The sequence below is a fragment of the Myripristis murdjan genome, chromosome 18 (genome assembly GCF_902150065.1).
Source record: "Myripristis murdjan chromosome 18, fMyrMur1.1, whole genome shotgun sequence".
NCBI classification, from domain to species: domain Eukaryota; kingdom Metazoa; phylum Chordata; class Actinopteri; order Holocentriformes; family Holocentridae; genus Myripristis; species Myripristis murdjan.
The window spans coordinates 20,435,682-20,453,181 of NC_043997.1; the positions used below are offsets into that span (position 1 = coordinate 20,435,682).

At 41.5% G+C, this 17,500-nt stretch overlaps 1 protein-coding gene across 1 annotated transcript in view; it reads left to right on the forward strand.

Annotated features, from left to right (window-relative positions):
• Positions 1 to 17,500, forward strand: part of sema4f (sema domain, immunoglobulin domain (Ig), transmembrane domain (TM) and short cytoplasmic domain, (semaphorin) 4F) — a 66,354-nt gene that overhangs the window by 36,036 nt on the left and 12,818 nt on the right. Inside the window, exons 2-3 of the mRNA XM_030076054.1 lie at positions 15,390 to 15,541; positions 16,544 to 16,603. Coding sequence (XP_029931914.1) covers positions 15,390 to 15,541; positions 16,544 to 16,603 — 212 coding nt within the window. The remainder of the gene's footprint in view (positions 1 to 15,389; positions 15,542 to 16,543; positions 16,604 to 17,500) is intronic.

Genomic DNA, 17,500 nt, shown 5'->3' on the forward strand with positions numbered 1-17,500 from the left:
AGATGAGAGGAGGATAATGAATGGTTGTGGTCTTGCTTTACACAACAATGTGCTGACAAGTAAGCACATTAGTAAATGGGGAGAGGGCGAGAGACACAAAGAAAGAGAGAGAGAGAGTGAGAGAGAGAGAGAGAGAGAGAGAGATCAGTGAGTGAATATATTAATACATAGTGGTCAAAATCAACATCTCAAATCCTGTTCTCTCCTCTCCTCTCCTCTTCTCTTCTCTTCTCCTCTCCTCTCCTCTCCTCTCCTCTGCAGGCAAGCGGGAAGCTAATTGACTTATCTATTATTGATTGACTTGGTCTTCCTCCTCTTTCAGCCTCTATTACTGTCTGGTCCCCTAATGGAGCAATGACCATCCTGCTGCTAGAACCTTTTCTTCTATGGCCAAAATCTATCACTCTTCATTCTCTGTGTCATTTCTTCCTTCTTTTTTTATTTGTTCGTTTATTTGTCTGGCACAATGCAAGTAGACACTGTTACAGGTTGAAAACATAAAACAGCCTCAGATAATTTGCAACTGATGTCCGTCCCTAGTGAGTTTTTTTCCCCAGTGTGTCCTTCACATTTCTCTTCTTCTGCTGTTGTACCAATTTTGTGTCTAATACTCAAAAGAAAACTGATTATTGTTTGTTTATGTCTGTCAAACTCAAAGGGAAGTGAAAATCTCAGAATCAACAGTGCACATGTTTGTGTGTGTTTGTGTGGGTGTATGTGTGTGTGTGTGTGAGAGAGAGCGAAGCAGAGTAGGTGTGTATACTCATAGGAAGGGAGACAAAACTACTTTTAATGACTCACTGCTCACACACAGGAAGCCATCTGTTCACCAACACTGTATGCCACCATGCACGGCTGCCGTACATGTATGTACATGTGTGTGTTTGCCCTGACATCACCAATTCAGTATCAGTGGCTGACAGAAAATAGAGTTTGTTAATTATTAAACCATTTTAATTTAGTCATGGTTGTTTTCCGGTGACACATACATGGGAACACACATACACAGTCATTCTTTTTCTTGCTCCCACTCAACCTTGAGGTGTAAGAGTCAATAAACCCTTGTGATAGTACATCTATTACCATCACAATAAGGCAGCATTATAATCCTATCTCTTTTCCCTGTATTTCCCAATAGTTGTGACTCTGTGGTGACTCAAGTGAAACCTGACCTACTCTTCCTGTGTCTGTAGTTTTCCTTCATAAAGGATTAGAGGTGTAGTGACCGGGCGGAGGTATTGAGCTGATATGTGCCTTTTATTTAATGATAAATGTCCATGATAGAGATTCTCCAGTTTGTTTGCTTCCTTGTTGTGAGTGTAACTGATGGAGACTACACTGATTGTCTGTGGGAGGTCCTTGACCTGAATTGATGTGACATTTTGATGAGATTCCACACAACCAGCCATGAATATTTATCATAGCAATTACCACCCCATGCTTCAACTGGGTTTTGTTGCTGTTTCAGAAGTTTTTGCAGCCTGAGAAGAAGAAGAATCACTTTCTGGGGGAAACACTGCAGATTTTTGAGGGAGATCACTTGGAAACATAGAATATCAGAACAAAATACTGTATTTGTTTAAATTATGGTCTAAAACATACTGGTGTTAGTCTTCAGAATCATACAGTCAAATCCAAATGAAGCCCTGCTGAGAAGTAGATTTATAATCTCTAGATAGATGTAGATAGATCATTTTTGCAATTCAGGCACAAAACATGTGCTGCAAAAAGAGTGACAGAGAAATGTTGTGTGTGTGTGTGTGTGTGTGTGTGTGTGTGTGTGTGGTATTGATTTCTAAGCCCTAATAGCGTGTGAGTGACGACCTTTGGCTGATGCAGAGGTCAACACTTACACACATTACACATACCATCTGTTGCTTCAGCACATGCATTTCAGCCCTTGCACTGTGTGTGTGTGTGTGTGTGTGTGTGTGTGTGTGTGTATACACCACAAGCAGATGTTAGTTTCAGCTCTGTGGTTTCTGCTGTTCTTTAATGAGAAATGTGTGGGGTCGATGTGTGGTGATGTGTGCAGGGGACAAAGCCATGTAGAACTTTTAAGGCAAGAAGAAATTAAGAAGAAATTAAACTTTTTGCAATTATGCATAGTGTACACTATATAACTGCAGACACACACGCACAAAAACAACTTACACACACACACACACACACACACACACACACACACACACACACTGAAATGTATTTTAATAAACAGCCTTTGTTCTATCAAGTCCCTATATCCAAGAGTGATTTCATTGCCACTGTAAACCAAAGTGGTAGTGTGTGTGTGTGTGTGTGTGTGTGTGTGTGTGTGTGTGTGTGTGTGTGTGTTTGTGTATATGTTTGGTGAGACACTGAGGTGCTTATATTTTGCTGCGGTGTTGGCAGAAGTGCGTTAATCTCACAGCATCTGGCTTTTACTCCCCAAAATCTACCCATACCCCCCCACACCCTCTTTCTCACTCTCTCCTCCCTCCTCACCTCACTCTCCTTTAGTTTACACCAAACCCCAGGGAAAAACACTGGCAAAACAAGGAAAAATACAAACAAGAGTGATGTGTTCATTCACTCAGAAAATAGTACAGTCTCCTGTGTTCAATATTTCTGCCACAAACATTTAGATTGTAGTGAGCATGCTCCTGCAAAACCATCTCTGTTGGGTGGGGAAGTGACTTTGATATAGTCATCCCTAATGAAGAGACTAAATATACACATCGTTTTAAGCTTTTGACACTTAATGCCACATTTTGCATCACTTTGAACACTAGAGGCTTCATTGATCTTCATTGAGAGAAGGTCTTTTCTCCACAAAGAGGCCAGAAGTCAGAGTCAGGTGGTAGGGATGCAGTATTCAGTATTCAGAGTTCAAGGCATACTGTGAAAATTATTACACATATTGCTTCAAAAATAGATGCATTTTGCAGCTGTGCTGTGTTGCTGAATGTAGTGCATCCACCTAAAACAAATGATAGCATTCTCGTAAAAGACAGCAGTTAAAATAAGTCTTTCAGTGAGAAAATAGTTCTTTTATAGACTTGTTTGTCTACATAGTGTTTTTCCAATCTGATACTTACTATTGCTGTGTCTAACCTTAAAGCTACTGTTTGTCCTTCCAAGACCAAACAGAAAGCCACCAACCATAACATCATCCACAGCAGAATAAAGGTGGGATTGTGAAAAGCTCTCAAAACAAAATTTAACTTTTGCAGAGTGTTAGGTTATATTCAGTAGTTAACTTTGTTTTATATAAGTCCACATGGTTGTGAAATATCCTCATTAGGTGCCCTGTGCTCTTCTAGACTACTAACTACAATATGGAAAGTAGATCCAGCAGGTAGTGACTGCAACAAACTTATGCATGGTCCCCTCACGCGTAGTTGTAATTACACAAAAAATGGGTACCGGGACTTGTTGTTTTTTATATTGGCATAATCCACTTCGTTTGTGTTAATGTATATGCTAAAAGTAATGTATTTGCTATACAACTCAACACTCTACCACAGTTCAGTTTGCTTAAAGAGTTTCTCGTAAGTCCACCGTCATTCTGCTGGAAATGATGTTATGGCTGGTGGCTCTCTGTTTAGTCTTGGAGGGATAAAGACTCCCTCATTGTTGAGTCTGAACCCACTGTCCTGAATCCAGGCAAGTGAGGGTGAGTAAAGTTTGTGTTAAAGATTTTACTGAACCATGTAATAACAAAGGTTTCCTTTCACATTTACTTCTCCCTCTATGTGTGAACAATTATATTCACTAATTCCAGCTTAATTCCATAATAACTCTAAGGTTATATAAGGTTTTCAAGGTTTATACAGATTGTGTGTTTGTCCTGCATGTAGGAGCGTGAGTAAGAAGAATAAAACAGCACGTGTTGCAATAACCTTGTGGTCAGTCAAGGCTAGTGTTTGATTTCCTATTGAATGATCCAGCACTAGCTTTTTGCAGACAGTGTTGTGGTTGTGCCTTACACTGAAGTAAAAACTCATGCATTCAAAGATAAACCTGGATACATAAAGGTTATTCCTTTGAGTCAACCTTTCACCTCCTCATTTAATGTTTCATCCCTTCTTTTCTCTTCTTCTTCTCTTCCTCTCTCTCTTCCAATACACTGGAAGGAGTTTTTAAAGGCCTGATATTCTCTTGGACTGAAATATTCATGATTCTGAGGGCTATTATGCTTAGATGTGTGTATTATGCAACTTTATACATATATATATATGTATATATATATATATATATATATATATATATATATATATATATATATATATATATATATATATCCACAACACCGTCTCCTCCTCCATCACCCTCAGCACTGGCTCGCCACAGGGCTGTGTGCTGAGCCCCCTCCTGTTCACTCTGCTGACGTATGACTGCTCGGCGAGACACCCCAGCTGTCATATAGTGAAGTTTGCGGACGACACAGCAGTAGTGGGACGCATCACTAACAGCGATGAGTCCGAATACAGAGAGGAGGTGGAACACCTGGTGCAGTGGTGCAGTGAAAACAACCTCTGCATCAACGTGAAAAAGACAAAGGAGATGGTGGTGGATTTCAGGAAGGACAAGCGCCCTCTCCCTCCCCTGCACATCGGAGGAGCAGCTGTGGAAGTGGTTTCCAGCTTCAGGTACCTGGGTGTGCACATATCCAGTGACCTCACCTGGAGCGCCAACACTTCCCGTCTGGTCAGGAAGGCCCACCAGCGTCTCTACTTCCTCAGGAAGCTGCGGAAGGCTGGACTGGGGAGCTCCGTCCTGAGGAGCTTCTACCACTGTGTGGTGGAGAGCGTCCTCTGCACTTGCATCACCGTGTGGCACGGCAGCTGCACTGCTGCTGAGAGGAAGGCTCTGCAGAGGGTGGTGAAGGCTGCACAGAGGACTGTGGGGAGCAGCCTTCCTACCACCTCGGACCTCTACACCTCACGATGCAGGGGGAGGGCCCTCCGCATCTTGAAGGACTCCTCCCATCCCGCTCACAGTCTGTTTCAGCCCCTCCCCTCAGGCAGGCGGCTGAGGAGCATACAGAGCAAGACCACCAGGCTCAGAAACAGCTTCTTCCCTGCAGCTGTCAGACTGTTGAACTCGAGCCATGCTCTGTAGTCTCCCATCTCTCTCTCTCTCTCCCTCTCCTGCACAAATCACTTTCCACCATAAGTGCAATATTACTAACATGCGTGTTTAGCACTAAGCTAATTCTGCACTGACCAAGTCCAACAGTTCCATGAATCCCAGTCCCGGGCATCAGGTTCTGTGGCTTGGTCCATTCTATATTACACTGTCTATATTATATATACATATTTATATATATATACATATACTGTCTATATTTACATAGGCTGTTTATATTTTTCTCTATATTTTTATATTTACTGCTTATATATATTATATTTATTATTTATTATATATATACTACTTACTTATATATAGGCTGTTTATACTTATAGATATACTATTTATATTTTTATTTACATTTACATATGCTGTTTACCTTTACTTACATATACTGTTTATAGTTTACATACTGTTTATACCCACACATACTGTTTATATATACTGTTTATACCTATACATATATATTTATATACTGTTATATATCTTATATTTTATATTTACACTTATATTTACACTTCTTTTCTGGTCTTTTTTTGGGGGGGGTTTTTTGGCTTATACCGGGACCTGAGTGCTAATTTCGTACCACTAGCATGTAAGTGTGAACTGGTATGACAATAAAGTTCCTTGAATCCTTCCTTGAATCCTTGAATCCTTGAATATATACAGCAGTAGTGTCTTACTGTAAGATAAAAATAACTGGATCGTGTTGATTCAATGATTCATTCATATAGAAACTCCTGGGCGTGCGCACGCGCACGCACACGCACACACATACACACACACACACACACACACACACACACAGCTTCATGTACACACATGCACACAGCTTCTGTGTGAGGGTGGGTAAATGCTGTAGGCACCAGGCGTCTAAACCAACACACATGCATGCACACATGCACGCACACACGCACGCACACACACACATGCTAATCCTGCAGGGCATGGGCGAATTTAGGGCAAGCCTGATTAGTAGTGCAACTGCTTATCACCCAGAGCCAGCAGCCTCCTACCCGAGAGAGAGAGAGAGAGAGAGAGAGAGAGAGAGGTTGGGGGTGGGTGAGAAATTAGGGAAGAGGAGGAGGTGGGAGGTCAGAAAGTGAAAGAGTAATCAGAAAATGAAGGTATAGTTGTGTGCAGCCACACTGAGGTCTTTGTCTTTGCAGTCGTCAATTAGATTTTATTTATTTACTTTAAAAATCCATTTGTGAGCACACACACACCTGGACACAGCAGCACCCATTGAGAAAAAAGGGGACTTATACCTAGAGAGAAAATAGAGGAAGGAAAAAGAAGAGGGGCATATAAAGTGATGAACTAACCACCTCCTCTCCATCTTCCATCCTTTCTTCCCCTTCACTCCCCCTTCATTTTCCCCCACCTCTTTCTGTCTTTCTTTCCTTCTGTCTTTGTTTCTTTCTTCCGCTCCTCTGATCTCCTTCCTCTCCCTTCACCTCTTTTTCTTAATGCCTGGTAGTCCTCCAGCTCCCCTGAGGACTCTCTCTTTCTCTCTCTCTCTCTGTGTGTGTGTGTGTGTGTGTGTGTGTGTGTGTGTGTGTGTGTGTGTGTGTGTGTGTGTGTGTGTGTGTGTGTGTGTGTGTGTTGCTCGCTGCCCTCCAGCACATAAGACCCTCAAAGGAGAGGCCAACAGAGTGTGTCAAGGTCGTTTTGGAAGACCAGCTAATGTTAATGTAGCAGAGCCTTAATGTCAGTACACTGTAAACATAATGTTGTTCAGTCAGCCATACTCTGTTGTTATGACGACTGATGATGAATTGAGGATTGCATATAAGAAATCCCCTCATAAAAATTCATTATTATATTCCTAGAACATTCTGGTACAAGTGCAATTTCTAAGGTGCAATAAATGACATTATGTTGTGTGTAACTTTAAAGTACCAGTACCAGTTACTACACAAAATAAAATTTCATGAGTGTATCATACATTCTGGTGATCCTGAAATAGTGTTCAGTGTTTTGAGTTTGTTACCCTAAATCCAAAGGCTTCTTGAGTACTGTCAAATACAGCTTGCAAGTCTTTGGTTCGCTCTCAGAGGTCATGAAAAAGACACTCATATACTGTTTTTTCATTTGTACATTAATTTCAGTGACAACATTATGTATAAAGGTCTTAAAAAGTCTTAAATGTAACATGATGAGACTTGCAGACACCCTGGCATACATGTATAAAGTTTGCTGCAGCTCTTTAAAAATTTATATCTAATTAAAAAGAAAGAATTAATGGATCTGTGGGACTGGAGTGACCTTGTTCTGTATAGTCTCTTTTTTGTATCTCTTGTGGCTTCACTATACTACAATACTTCTATAATATATTACACAGAGTTTCTAGTTTTGTTATGGGTTATTGTGTGATTCTCCTAAAATATGAGATTATTATATTGATTAAAAAAATATTTAAAAAAAAAAAAAAAAAAAAAAAAGATTAAAAAACGGGGTACAGGGTGAAGTAAACATTGATCCAACTTGGCTTGGAGAGTGGCTACTTCACGTTTTGGCCGCTGCCTAGAATCTGGTTTCTTTGAACGTTGCTCACAGTTGCGTGATTACGAGGTAAATGAACCAAGCCACAGCTGCAGACACTTCAGTAAAATTCACTCCATTTTCATCCCTGAGCGTGTCCGTGCTGAAAACATGTCACACAGATGATATGTTTTAGCTTTCCCATGGCGTTGTGCAGCGTTTGTATGCAGTGATTGATGCTCACAGGATAGTGTTCTCTCTGTAGATCTAAGGAGAAGGCGGCTTTGATGCTTTGATGCCTTTATAAGACCCATTCATTGGCAGAAAACAGGCTGAAATTGACCATGACCACTACAAGGGGAGGCTTGTGTCTCACTTCACACACATAAACCCACACACATACACACACAAATGAGAGTAAAAATGATGTTTTTCACTCTGTGGTGAAGAGCAAGGCTGCAATAAGATATTTTGCAGATACAACCTGTTCATCTTTACTCTGCTCCTTTCAGCTTTCTTTTTCCAGATGCTTTCTCTTTACCTTTTTCATTTTTGCTCTTTGTCCCTCGTTTACTTTGATTTTCCTCAATTTTCAGATGTTTTCTATGTGTTCTCCACTCTATGTCTTTCCATCCCTTTTGTATCATATACTTGGGATGCTCCATCTGTTTTGAAACATACAGCACACACACACACACACACACACACACACACACACACACACACACACACACACACACACACACACACACAAAATCTAGCACACTCTAGGAGCAGCTCTTGAGACAGGATATGCCTGAATAGCAGACTTCTGTCATCAATCAGTGCAAAGACAATGAACCACTTAGAAACAATGTGAAGGGGTTAACCAAACTTTACACACACACACACACACACACACACACGCACGCCCATATGCACAATACAATGTGACTAAACAGTCTTATTGTCTAGGGCAGACATTGTGTTTGTCTTTTGTTCCAAGTGTTGTAAATTGAGTTTAAATTAAGTGACTGGATATAATAGACTTTACCATGTGTTCAGTGCATCAGCAACTGGAAAGGACAGTTGCTGGAAGTCCATGAAGTTTATACAGTGTTTGTGTGTGTGTGGGGGGGGTTGCATTTATTCATTTTAGCAGCAGTGACCTCCAGGAGTTAAAGGAACACTCCAAGTTTTTAGGAGAGTGTCTTGCTGGTCGGCTCACCTGTTAAGGAGGATCGTGCAGATGCCCGTGTAGTGGCACTTGGTGCTCCATGTGAGTCTAATTGAGCCTTCAAGTTTGACCAGTCAACTCCTACACTGTCACGAGAATGAGCGCTTGAACAGTGCTTGAACAGTGACCCAAAGCTACATTTTTTTTAAAGGACGCACAACAATACAGGTTTGTTTTGGATTCATTATCAACACTCTTTCCAGCCCCTTCACCTCCAGACCGGTGGAACTACTTTCTTCCCAAGAACTGCCACTGAATCACAACGCAGCAGCACCACATCCCATGGTGGTTCTCCTACATATGGCAAATAAATGACAAGTGATTTCACATGGTAGGCCTATTCAGCCACGTTTTATGCAGACAAGTGGTATAATAAAAAAAACCTTTTAACAGGACCAAAAACCTCAAGCAGAACCCGTCTCTGGGTGGGCGGTCATCTGCGTCGACCGGAAGGGTTGAGAGAAGGAGAGAGAGCGAGAGAGGAGGAAGGAGCTCATTGCAGGACGTAGAACAATGCAAGTGAGAACAATGCAACACAGGGCTGCACAGTAATACTAATGGTGATAATAGCAGCTATGACAATACTAACAGGGGTTGCAACAACAGTAATAATCATGATAATACTAATAGCAATAATAATACCACTTCTGATAATACTAATAATAGTAAGAACAATGATAGCAAGAATAGTAATAATGAAATATGATAAAATAAATAAATAAATAACACTCATTTGAACCAGCACAGATTATTTTTCCTGTTTCTTTTGGAAGTGAAAGTGGAAGGTGACTGTGTACAATAGGTGAAAAAAAAAAAAAAAAAAAAAATAAAGCCAGCTACATCAACTATATTGACTTAATGATATTTTAGGTTTGAAGTGAATGAATTTGCTGGCTGCACTGTAAATAGTAAGAAGTTTTTATTTCTGAAGTGTTAGAATGAGTGTGTTTTCAATGCTGAACAGGTGAACTGACCAATGAGCCCATATCTCATCTCTTATTTCTTTAACCTGTGCCCTAAAAATCCCCTCCTCCCCCCACCTACTACTAAACAATTTAGAGGAAACCACAGCTGGAATATGGCATTGAATTTGGACGAGTGGATAATAACACAATAAATGTGTATTTTTGTGGAGTGATCGTGCAGCTGTGTCCTGTCTCACCGTAGGAGCCCCTGTGTTTGTGTGTGTGTATCGGAGATGCTGTGGGGGTTGGAGTCTGTGTGTGTGTGTGTGTGTGTGTGTGTGTGTGTGTGTTCCTCTCTACATCGTCCCTCTCCATCCCATCAGTTTTGATTGACAGATTAAGGAGTGAAGTGTATAATTTATCACTTCCTGGTTGGGCCAGTCCCGCAATGCCCTGCAGCCAGAGACCATGGTTGGCCCCTCGGAGCAACAGCCAGTTTATTAAACCCTTAATGGACACACACACACACACGTGCGCGCACACACACACACCCTCTGCTGGTCTTTCTCCCTGGCTGCCTCTCAGTCATGTTTAATGTATAATGAATGAATGATTCATGGCAGGGGAGAAGAAGGCAGATTTTGTATTTTAGGACTGCTTATTCATTTATACACACACCAGTCGCTATTTATATCTATGTATACCGGGGGTGTGATCATGCAGTGTACATCAAGTATTCAGGTTTTCTCGACACATGCTGTAACTCCCACTCTTTCCTTATGTGTCATTCCTTATTTCCTGCCACTTTTCCACACATGCGATTTTGATTCCTCATAACAGCCATGTTTTATCACAAAATTCCTCTATTTTTCAGCAGCAGCCAGCTTCACATCCAGTGGGTGGACATCTGCTTCTGCTTTAAGATCCCCCCAGCCTTTCCTAAATCATCCAAAAGGTAGCAACATGACATCACAAAATATCCACTATATTAATGCATATACTTGGAGCTTTTAGAAATTCTGTAAGAAAAAACGTATCTGTCCATTACATTTTGAGCAGCTGGCCTTTGTTGTAATATGTGACCTTTTGGTAATGCTCCACACTGGATACTCACATGCATGCATACGTATGTGCAAGCACAAACACAAAAGCTGAAGGTGATATCTGATACATGAGAAGCTACGGGCTCCAGCTCCTGCTGTCAAAGAGGAGCCAGTTGCCCAACGTGCAGAGCGTCCTCCCTTCACTTTAGAGTCATGTCAAGTCGAGTTAAATTCATTTAAAAAGTGTTTCTAAAAACCATCCAGATCAAGGCCTGAGAGTTAAAAGGCCACAAAGGAAGAGAAAACGAGAAATTCAAACTTACCTCCCTTTAATTTACTATTTTCTTTCTTTCCTTTTCTGCTTGCTTTGCTCTATGTCTTTCTTTTCCGCTTTTCTGTCTTTGTCAGTGCCTTTACACACACATATTTAGCCTTAGGATGTTTGTTTTGTGTGTGTGTGTGTGTGTGTGTGTGTGTATGTGTGTGTGGCAAAAGGCAGATGGTGTAGCTGTAGCAACCATCTCTACATTAGGGTGCACAGCAGGTGATGGCACTATGTGTATGTATGTGTGCGTATGTGTGTGTGTGTGTGTGTGTGTGCGTGTGTGTGTGTGTGTGTGTGTGTGCGTGCGTGCGTGCCTGTGTGTGTGTGGCCATGTCCTATAGAGCCAGCGTGGACCAACTTACAAGGACATCTCTCCAGACCTTGCCGTCAGCCCGTGTCACTAACACTCATGTCTGACATTGCTGTGTGTGTGTGTGTGTGTGTGTGTGTGTGTGTGAAGGCAGAAGGGCACAGGCGATAAACTGAGTTTGAAGAAAGGGTAGCTTGTCGTCTGGCAAAGTGATGCCGCCGGGAAATGAAAGGATGGATGGACAGATGGATGGAGGAGAGAAAGAGGAGAGAAGGAAGGGGAATAATGTCGGAAAAGATGATATGGAGCAGTGTGCATCTGCCTCTCCATCACAACATCTTTGATTGACAGATTAAGGAGGGGTGTGTATATTTTATTACTCCCTTTAAATGAAGGGGCTCTGGGTGAGAAGGTGGCAGGATGCCAGGTTGTGCAAACGGCTGGCCAAGGGACACACACACACACACACACACACACACACACACATACACACACATACACACACATTAACACACATACAAAATACACAGGCAACTGTGATTGTCAGCAGTATGGCTGCATTAGGGAAGCAGATGTTAAAAAAATGAACACTGTGTGTGTGTGTATCTGCCTCTGCTCATTCTTCACATATATCTGCTTTACCAGACTGAGATCTCTCATCAGTCATTGGCTGATTTTCAGGAAGTGGAGTCCTTCTGTGAGCAAATCAGAGCCCAGCGTGCTGCTTGACCGCTACTGCCTGGAGACTCTTAGCCGAACAGATGGCTTCTTCTTAGTGAATGAGAAATGACATGCATGTGAAATGTTACGGGAAACAGAGCCAGTCTGACTGGACAGAGGGGTGGGGGGGTGGGGGGTTACAGGTTGTTTATGACTGTGTGCTTGCGGTCAAAGAGAGACTCAAGTCAATTCTCATTTTAGATAAAGCGACAGTTAGAGCAGCTGCAGTAGGAAGGTAAGCAGACAGACAGGAGGAGTAAGTAGAAAACCGTGTCGACTCCGTTAAGCCATTTATAAGAAAACCCTGGCACTTCACTTTGAGTCACATCCAACACCATATGAAGAAGATTATTGTCCAAGTTTGAATCTTTTAGTCTGCAGCTGCCAAATATTCAGTGTGAAGGCAACATGCATCCCTCCCTATTCCATCTCTGCTCCACAAAACATTTCTCCTCAGCTGAAAATGTTTGTCATGGATTGTGATGGAGGGCATAAGCAGGCTGTCATTGCTTACTGTGCTTGTACTTTTTTACTCAACTTGCTCATGAGATATATTAGGAAGTGTCTTGACGATATGAATAGTGAAAAATTACCTATTAGGGTTGTAAAGAAAATCAGTCATAAATACTTTGTGCCCAATAGTGTCTTTGTCATGCATGTTACATGCTACTTTCTGTTGTAGCTTTAATTCTAGTCAAGGTAAAATGAAAGGATGTGGTTTATTGATATATTTAGCTGTTGGTTCTTGTCACTGTGCTCTTGTTCCTAGATAAGAGTCGCCTGTTGAATACACTTCCTGTATTCTTCTGTCACATCATTGCCACCTCATCTCCTATCTGCAGAATAATACAGGGTGTGTGCATATATATGTGTGTGTGTGTGTGTGTGTGTGTGTGTGTGTGTGTGTGTGCATGCATGCATCCTTTTATTTGTTCATCTTTTACTGCTGTTTCTAAGTTTCCATACTTAGAAACATGATGAAACATGAAACACTCACCTGCATAACAGGAAAGCTTGTTATGCAGGTGAGTGTTGTTGAATTTCTTCTCTGCTGCTTATTGGCTTTTCTGTCTCTTTGACATCTGCCTATTAAGTAGAGGAGGAGTGTGTGTGTGTGTGTGTGTGTGTGTGTGTGTGTGTGGGTATTTGCACCATAGGCGATAATGCTACTTAAGAGGTAAAGATTGCAGCATCTTGATTAATATAAAGTGTGTGTTTTGTGTGCGACGCTCCCATATGTTTACATCAGGGGGGATGCAAAGAAGGTGATCCTGCTGCTTGGGTAGCTGAGGGTTAATCTCCGAACAAATTAACAAAGCATGTGCGTTTATGTGTGTGCGTGTCCATATGCATGTAGGAATTCACTATGTTCTTTTTATTAGTCACACATTTTAATCACTTGTTTGGCTGAGTGATTACACGGGCTGGTGTGTAATGGGTAGTATGGGAATGTGTAATATCTTTTTGTGCTTTTGTGGGTTTGTTTGCACAAGTGGGCGGTTAAATCAATATTAGAAGCTTTATTCAGTAGCATTATGGGCTGCAATACATCCCCTGATGAGTTAATCTGTGGCACAATTTGTTTGCGTCTTGGTGGAGAGTGTTTGTGTGTGTGTGTGTGTGTGTGTGTGTGTGTGTGTGTGTGTGTGAAGAAATATGTGTGTGTGTAATGGAGATGCAGGACTACTCTTCCTGAAATCAACTAGAAATCTCTTCAGAACCCAATTACTGATTCCATGCTGATAAAATATGAGGCCGTCTCTCTTTTTGGCTTTGTTTTATTCTGCTATCAACATCTCTCTCTCTCTCTCTCTCTCTCTCTCTCTCTCTCTCTCTCTCTCTCTCTCTCTCTCTCTCTCTCTCTCTCTCTCTCTCGCTCTCTCTGTCTTTGGAAGTGTGAGGCCTTTCTTCTCAAAGGTCAACAAAGGTCAGCATTGTAGGACTTCAAAAAACCTGTTTAATCCCTCGCACACAAAAGTATGTACACACAAACACAATCACTTTCTCTCTCTTAACCATCACTCCAGAGGAGTTCAATACACAGCTGTGCTCTCCCCTGTCAGCAGCTGTTACACGTACATACACACACACACACGGGCAGGGCTGTATCCCGTAGCAGGATGACGGGAGACGGACAGAGTAGGAGGAAAGTAGAGAGAGCAAACAACAGCTGAAACCCACTTCAAACGCTTTTGGAATTTGGGCTTGTGATAGATTTGTGATTAAAGAGACACATATAACAGAGATTACATATCATGTATTATGTAAAAGTATAATGCATAATTTAGTATTGTATGTCATTACTATGCATTATTTAGCTTGTTGCCTTTTTTTTTTTTTTTGCCTCGGCCTTGGATTTGACTCTGCATTAATATTGTGTAACAGAGGCAAATTTATGGAATCCGGGAGGATGTTTCAAGGGTGATGAGAGAAGGAGCGCAGGGGAAAAGAGCAGGAAAATAATGACTCTAGAGGGGGAAGGTACAATAAATAGAAACAGAGAGGGATTAATGGAATTAATCTGTAGCTTTGGTTGTTTTAGAGGACAGGGCGAAACCCAAAATCATTCTTCTCATTTTCATCCCCCCATCGTCTCTTTATCTCTTCACTTGTTTATCTAGGAGTTTTTCTTAGTGTGTATTTTTTTCATATTCACAAAACCTAGTTGTCATCTTGTTGTCAGCTATTTGTTTTTTTTTTTTTTTTTTTTTTTTTTTTTTTTTTACATTTAGATGTGTTGGAAGAGTTAAGTAATGGATCTTTAGGATCTCAATGTGTCCAGGATTGAGCAATGTATCAACACTACATTGATATCATGATATGAGACTGGATATCGTCTGATTTTTCGATATCGCAGTATCGTCATATGGCACACAAGTGTCTGGAATAAATACCTTCGGAAAGCACCAACAGCCACCCCTGCAATATGATCACAGTATCGATGTCAGGATTTTTAATTGCAGGTGTTATTAATGGCATAAATGAAGGTTCAGGTCTAACAGAGTCAGGCTGCTGTCCTTGTTCATTCTGGTTCAGTGGAAAGACTCTGCTACATTTAAATGGAACAGAACCTTCCTGAATGTCACTAGTAACACCTGTGATAACCTGCTGTTTCATGTCAAAATGGCTGCTGTGAAAAAGATCTGTCCCTAATGTTGCCTCACAGCCGCAACCTCTGAGGCCTTGACACAACAAACAGCACCAGTAACTTATTTCCTCTCTCTCTCTCTCTCTCTCTCTCTCTCTCTCTCTCTCTCTCTCTCTCTTCTCACAGAGTCAGAAACCATGCTGGGCCCGGAGCAGTTTGGAGGCGTGGCCAACTTCAGCACCTTCCTATTGGACCGTTCATCCGGCAAACTGTTCCTGGGCGCCAGGGACGCCATAGTGGCTGTTGACACCAACAACCTGAACCGACCGCCACGCACAGTAAGGAGTGTGTGAGACAGAGAGAGAGAGAGAGAGAGAGAGAGAGAGAGAGAGAAAACAACTGCTCATCATTATGAAATTAGAAATGAGCATCTCTGAACAGTATTAATCAAATCTGAAGGTGTCTGGCATCTCATTATGAGCTCAATGTGTAACTAATTTATAGAGCAATCTCTTTCACCTGGCTGTGCTGTCATTTACATAATACACACAATTAATTCTCTAATGAGATCCTTCAGATTTGCATGATTGGCTCTAATATGCTGATGGAGTATTGCAGCCATTTACATGTTCACTTTGAAGCTTTTATACGATGTGCGCTCAGAAAAAAACGTAGAGTGCTCCTGCTTTTATTAGGAAAAGCTTTTCAAAGCGATATTTAGCTCTAATAGAACATTTGCACTTTTCACTGGTACTCAAGCTTTTTTCTCCCCTCAGCTTTCAATGTCTTTAATTGTTTCATTTGCAAAATAATGCCACAAGATGAAATTATTGACCTCTTAATTCAGATTGGTGCCTTCAGTTTGTCATATGAAGTTATATTTTCACCCCTGTTAAATTGTCTGTCAGCAGAATATCTCAAAACCATATGGACAGATTTCCATGACATTTGGTGGACAATTAAGCCTTCAGCCAAGGAATGACTAATACAATTTTAATGCTTATTTGTAGATTCCCAATCCTGAAACTTTGTTTGGAAGGTCAATTTCACTCCACATATACAGGCCTGGATCATATTTTTTGTAACAACATCTTGTATGGCATTGCATGACCTGTAGTGGCAAACACACTGAACTGTTGAATGAGCTAATTGAGTGCCTACATATTCACATATTATGTGTGGGAAAAACACAGAAGAGGATTCTTCTGCGCTGTTTGTGTGACGTCCGAACAGTTACCACTCATTGATGAGCAAGTGTCAACTGACTTGTCTTACTCTCTCTCTCTCTCTCTCTCTGTCTCTCTCTCTCTGTCTCTCTCTCTCTCTCTCTCACTCTCCAGATTAATTGGGATGTACCAGAGGACAAAAGGAAGTCTTGTAGGGCAAAAGGAAAGACAGAGGTGAGAAGTGTGTGTGTGTGTGTGTGTGTGTGTGTGTTTGTATCCTCCACACGTTTCTTCACAGCATGATTTTATTCACATGTTGTGCATGGTTGCATTGCATATATTGATATGTTCAATGTTCAGTATCAATATCGGAGTCATTATTCCTTTATGTGCCTTGTCAGTAAAACACACAGAGAACTGTCTGTCTTTGAGATAGTGTGCCAAATTGTCCTTCACATGGAACTGACAACCCGATCCAGCATCAGTCCTCATCTGCTCATATCAGAGGTCATGGATATGGGTATGTTTGTCATAAGCAGCCTTGGATGTGTTCAGAAACATTTGGGTTCATCCTTGCAGGCCAGGCGTGTTTTCTCCAGTCTGTGCAGGAATAGGTAGCCAGGCTCTGTGCTGCCCACGTGATGCATTTTGTATCATTTAATGTCCTGAAACCATGCCATCATAATTCAGTTATAATTTAACAGATTCAAGTAAAACACATCAAATATGTGCTTTTATGTGCACACATACTTCTTTAACAAGATTGAGTGCATGGTTTCTGTGCTTTAGAATTCATGCACTTTTACGTGTATGTGTGTGTGTGAGAGTGTGTGTAAGTGAGAGTGTCTGAGTCACAGCCCCATGCTGTTAGGACTGGAATGAGAAGTTCTGGGACTCAGGCCAAGAGCATGTCAGGGGTGTGTGTGTGTGTGTGTGTGTGTGTGTGTGTGTGTGTGTGTGTGTGTGTGTGTGTGTGTGTGTGTGTGTGTGTGTGTATGCGTGTGTGCGTGTACGTGTGTGTGTAGTCACAGATGTCCAGTAACTGTCCGTGGAATTATCAATTGATGAAATAGAGCGTGCCATCCACTCAAACTGCACATGTCATTATGCAGAGATTACAATAGTCATTCA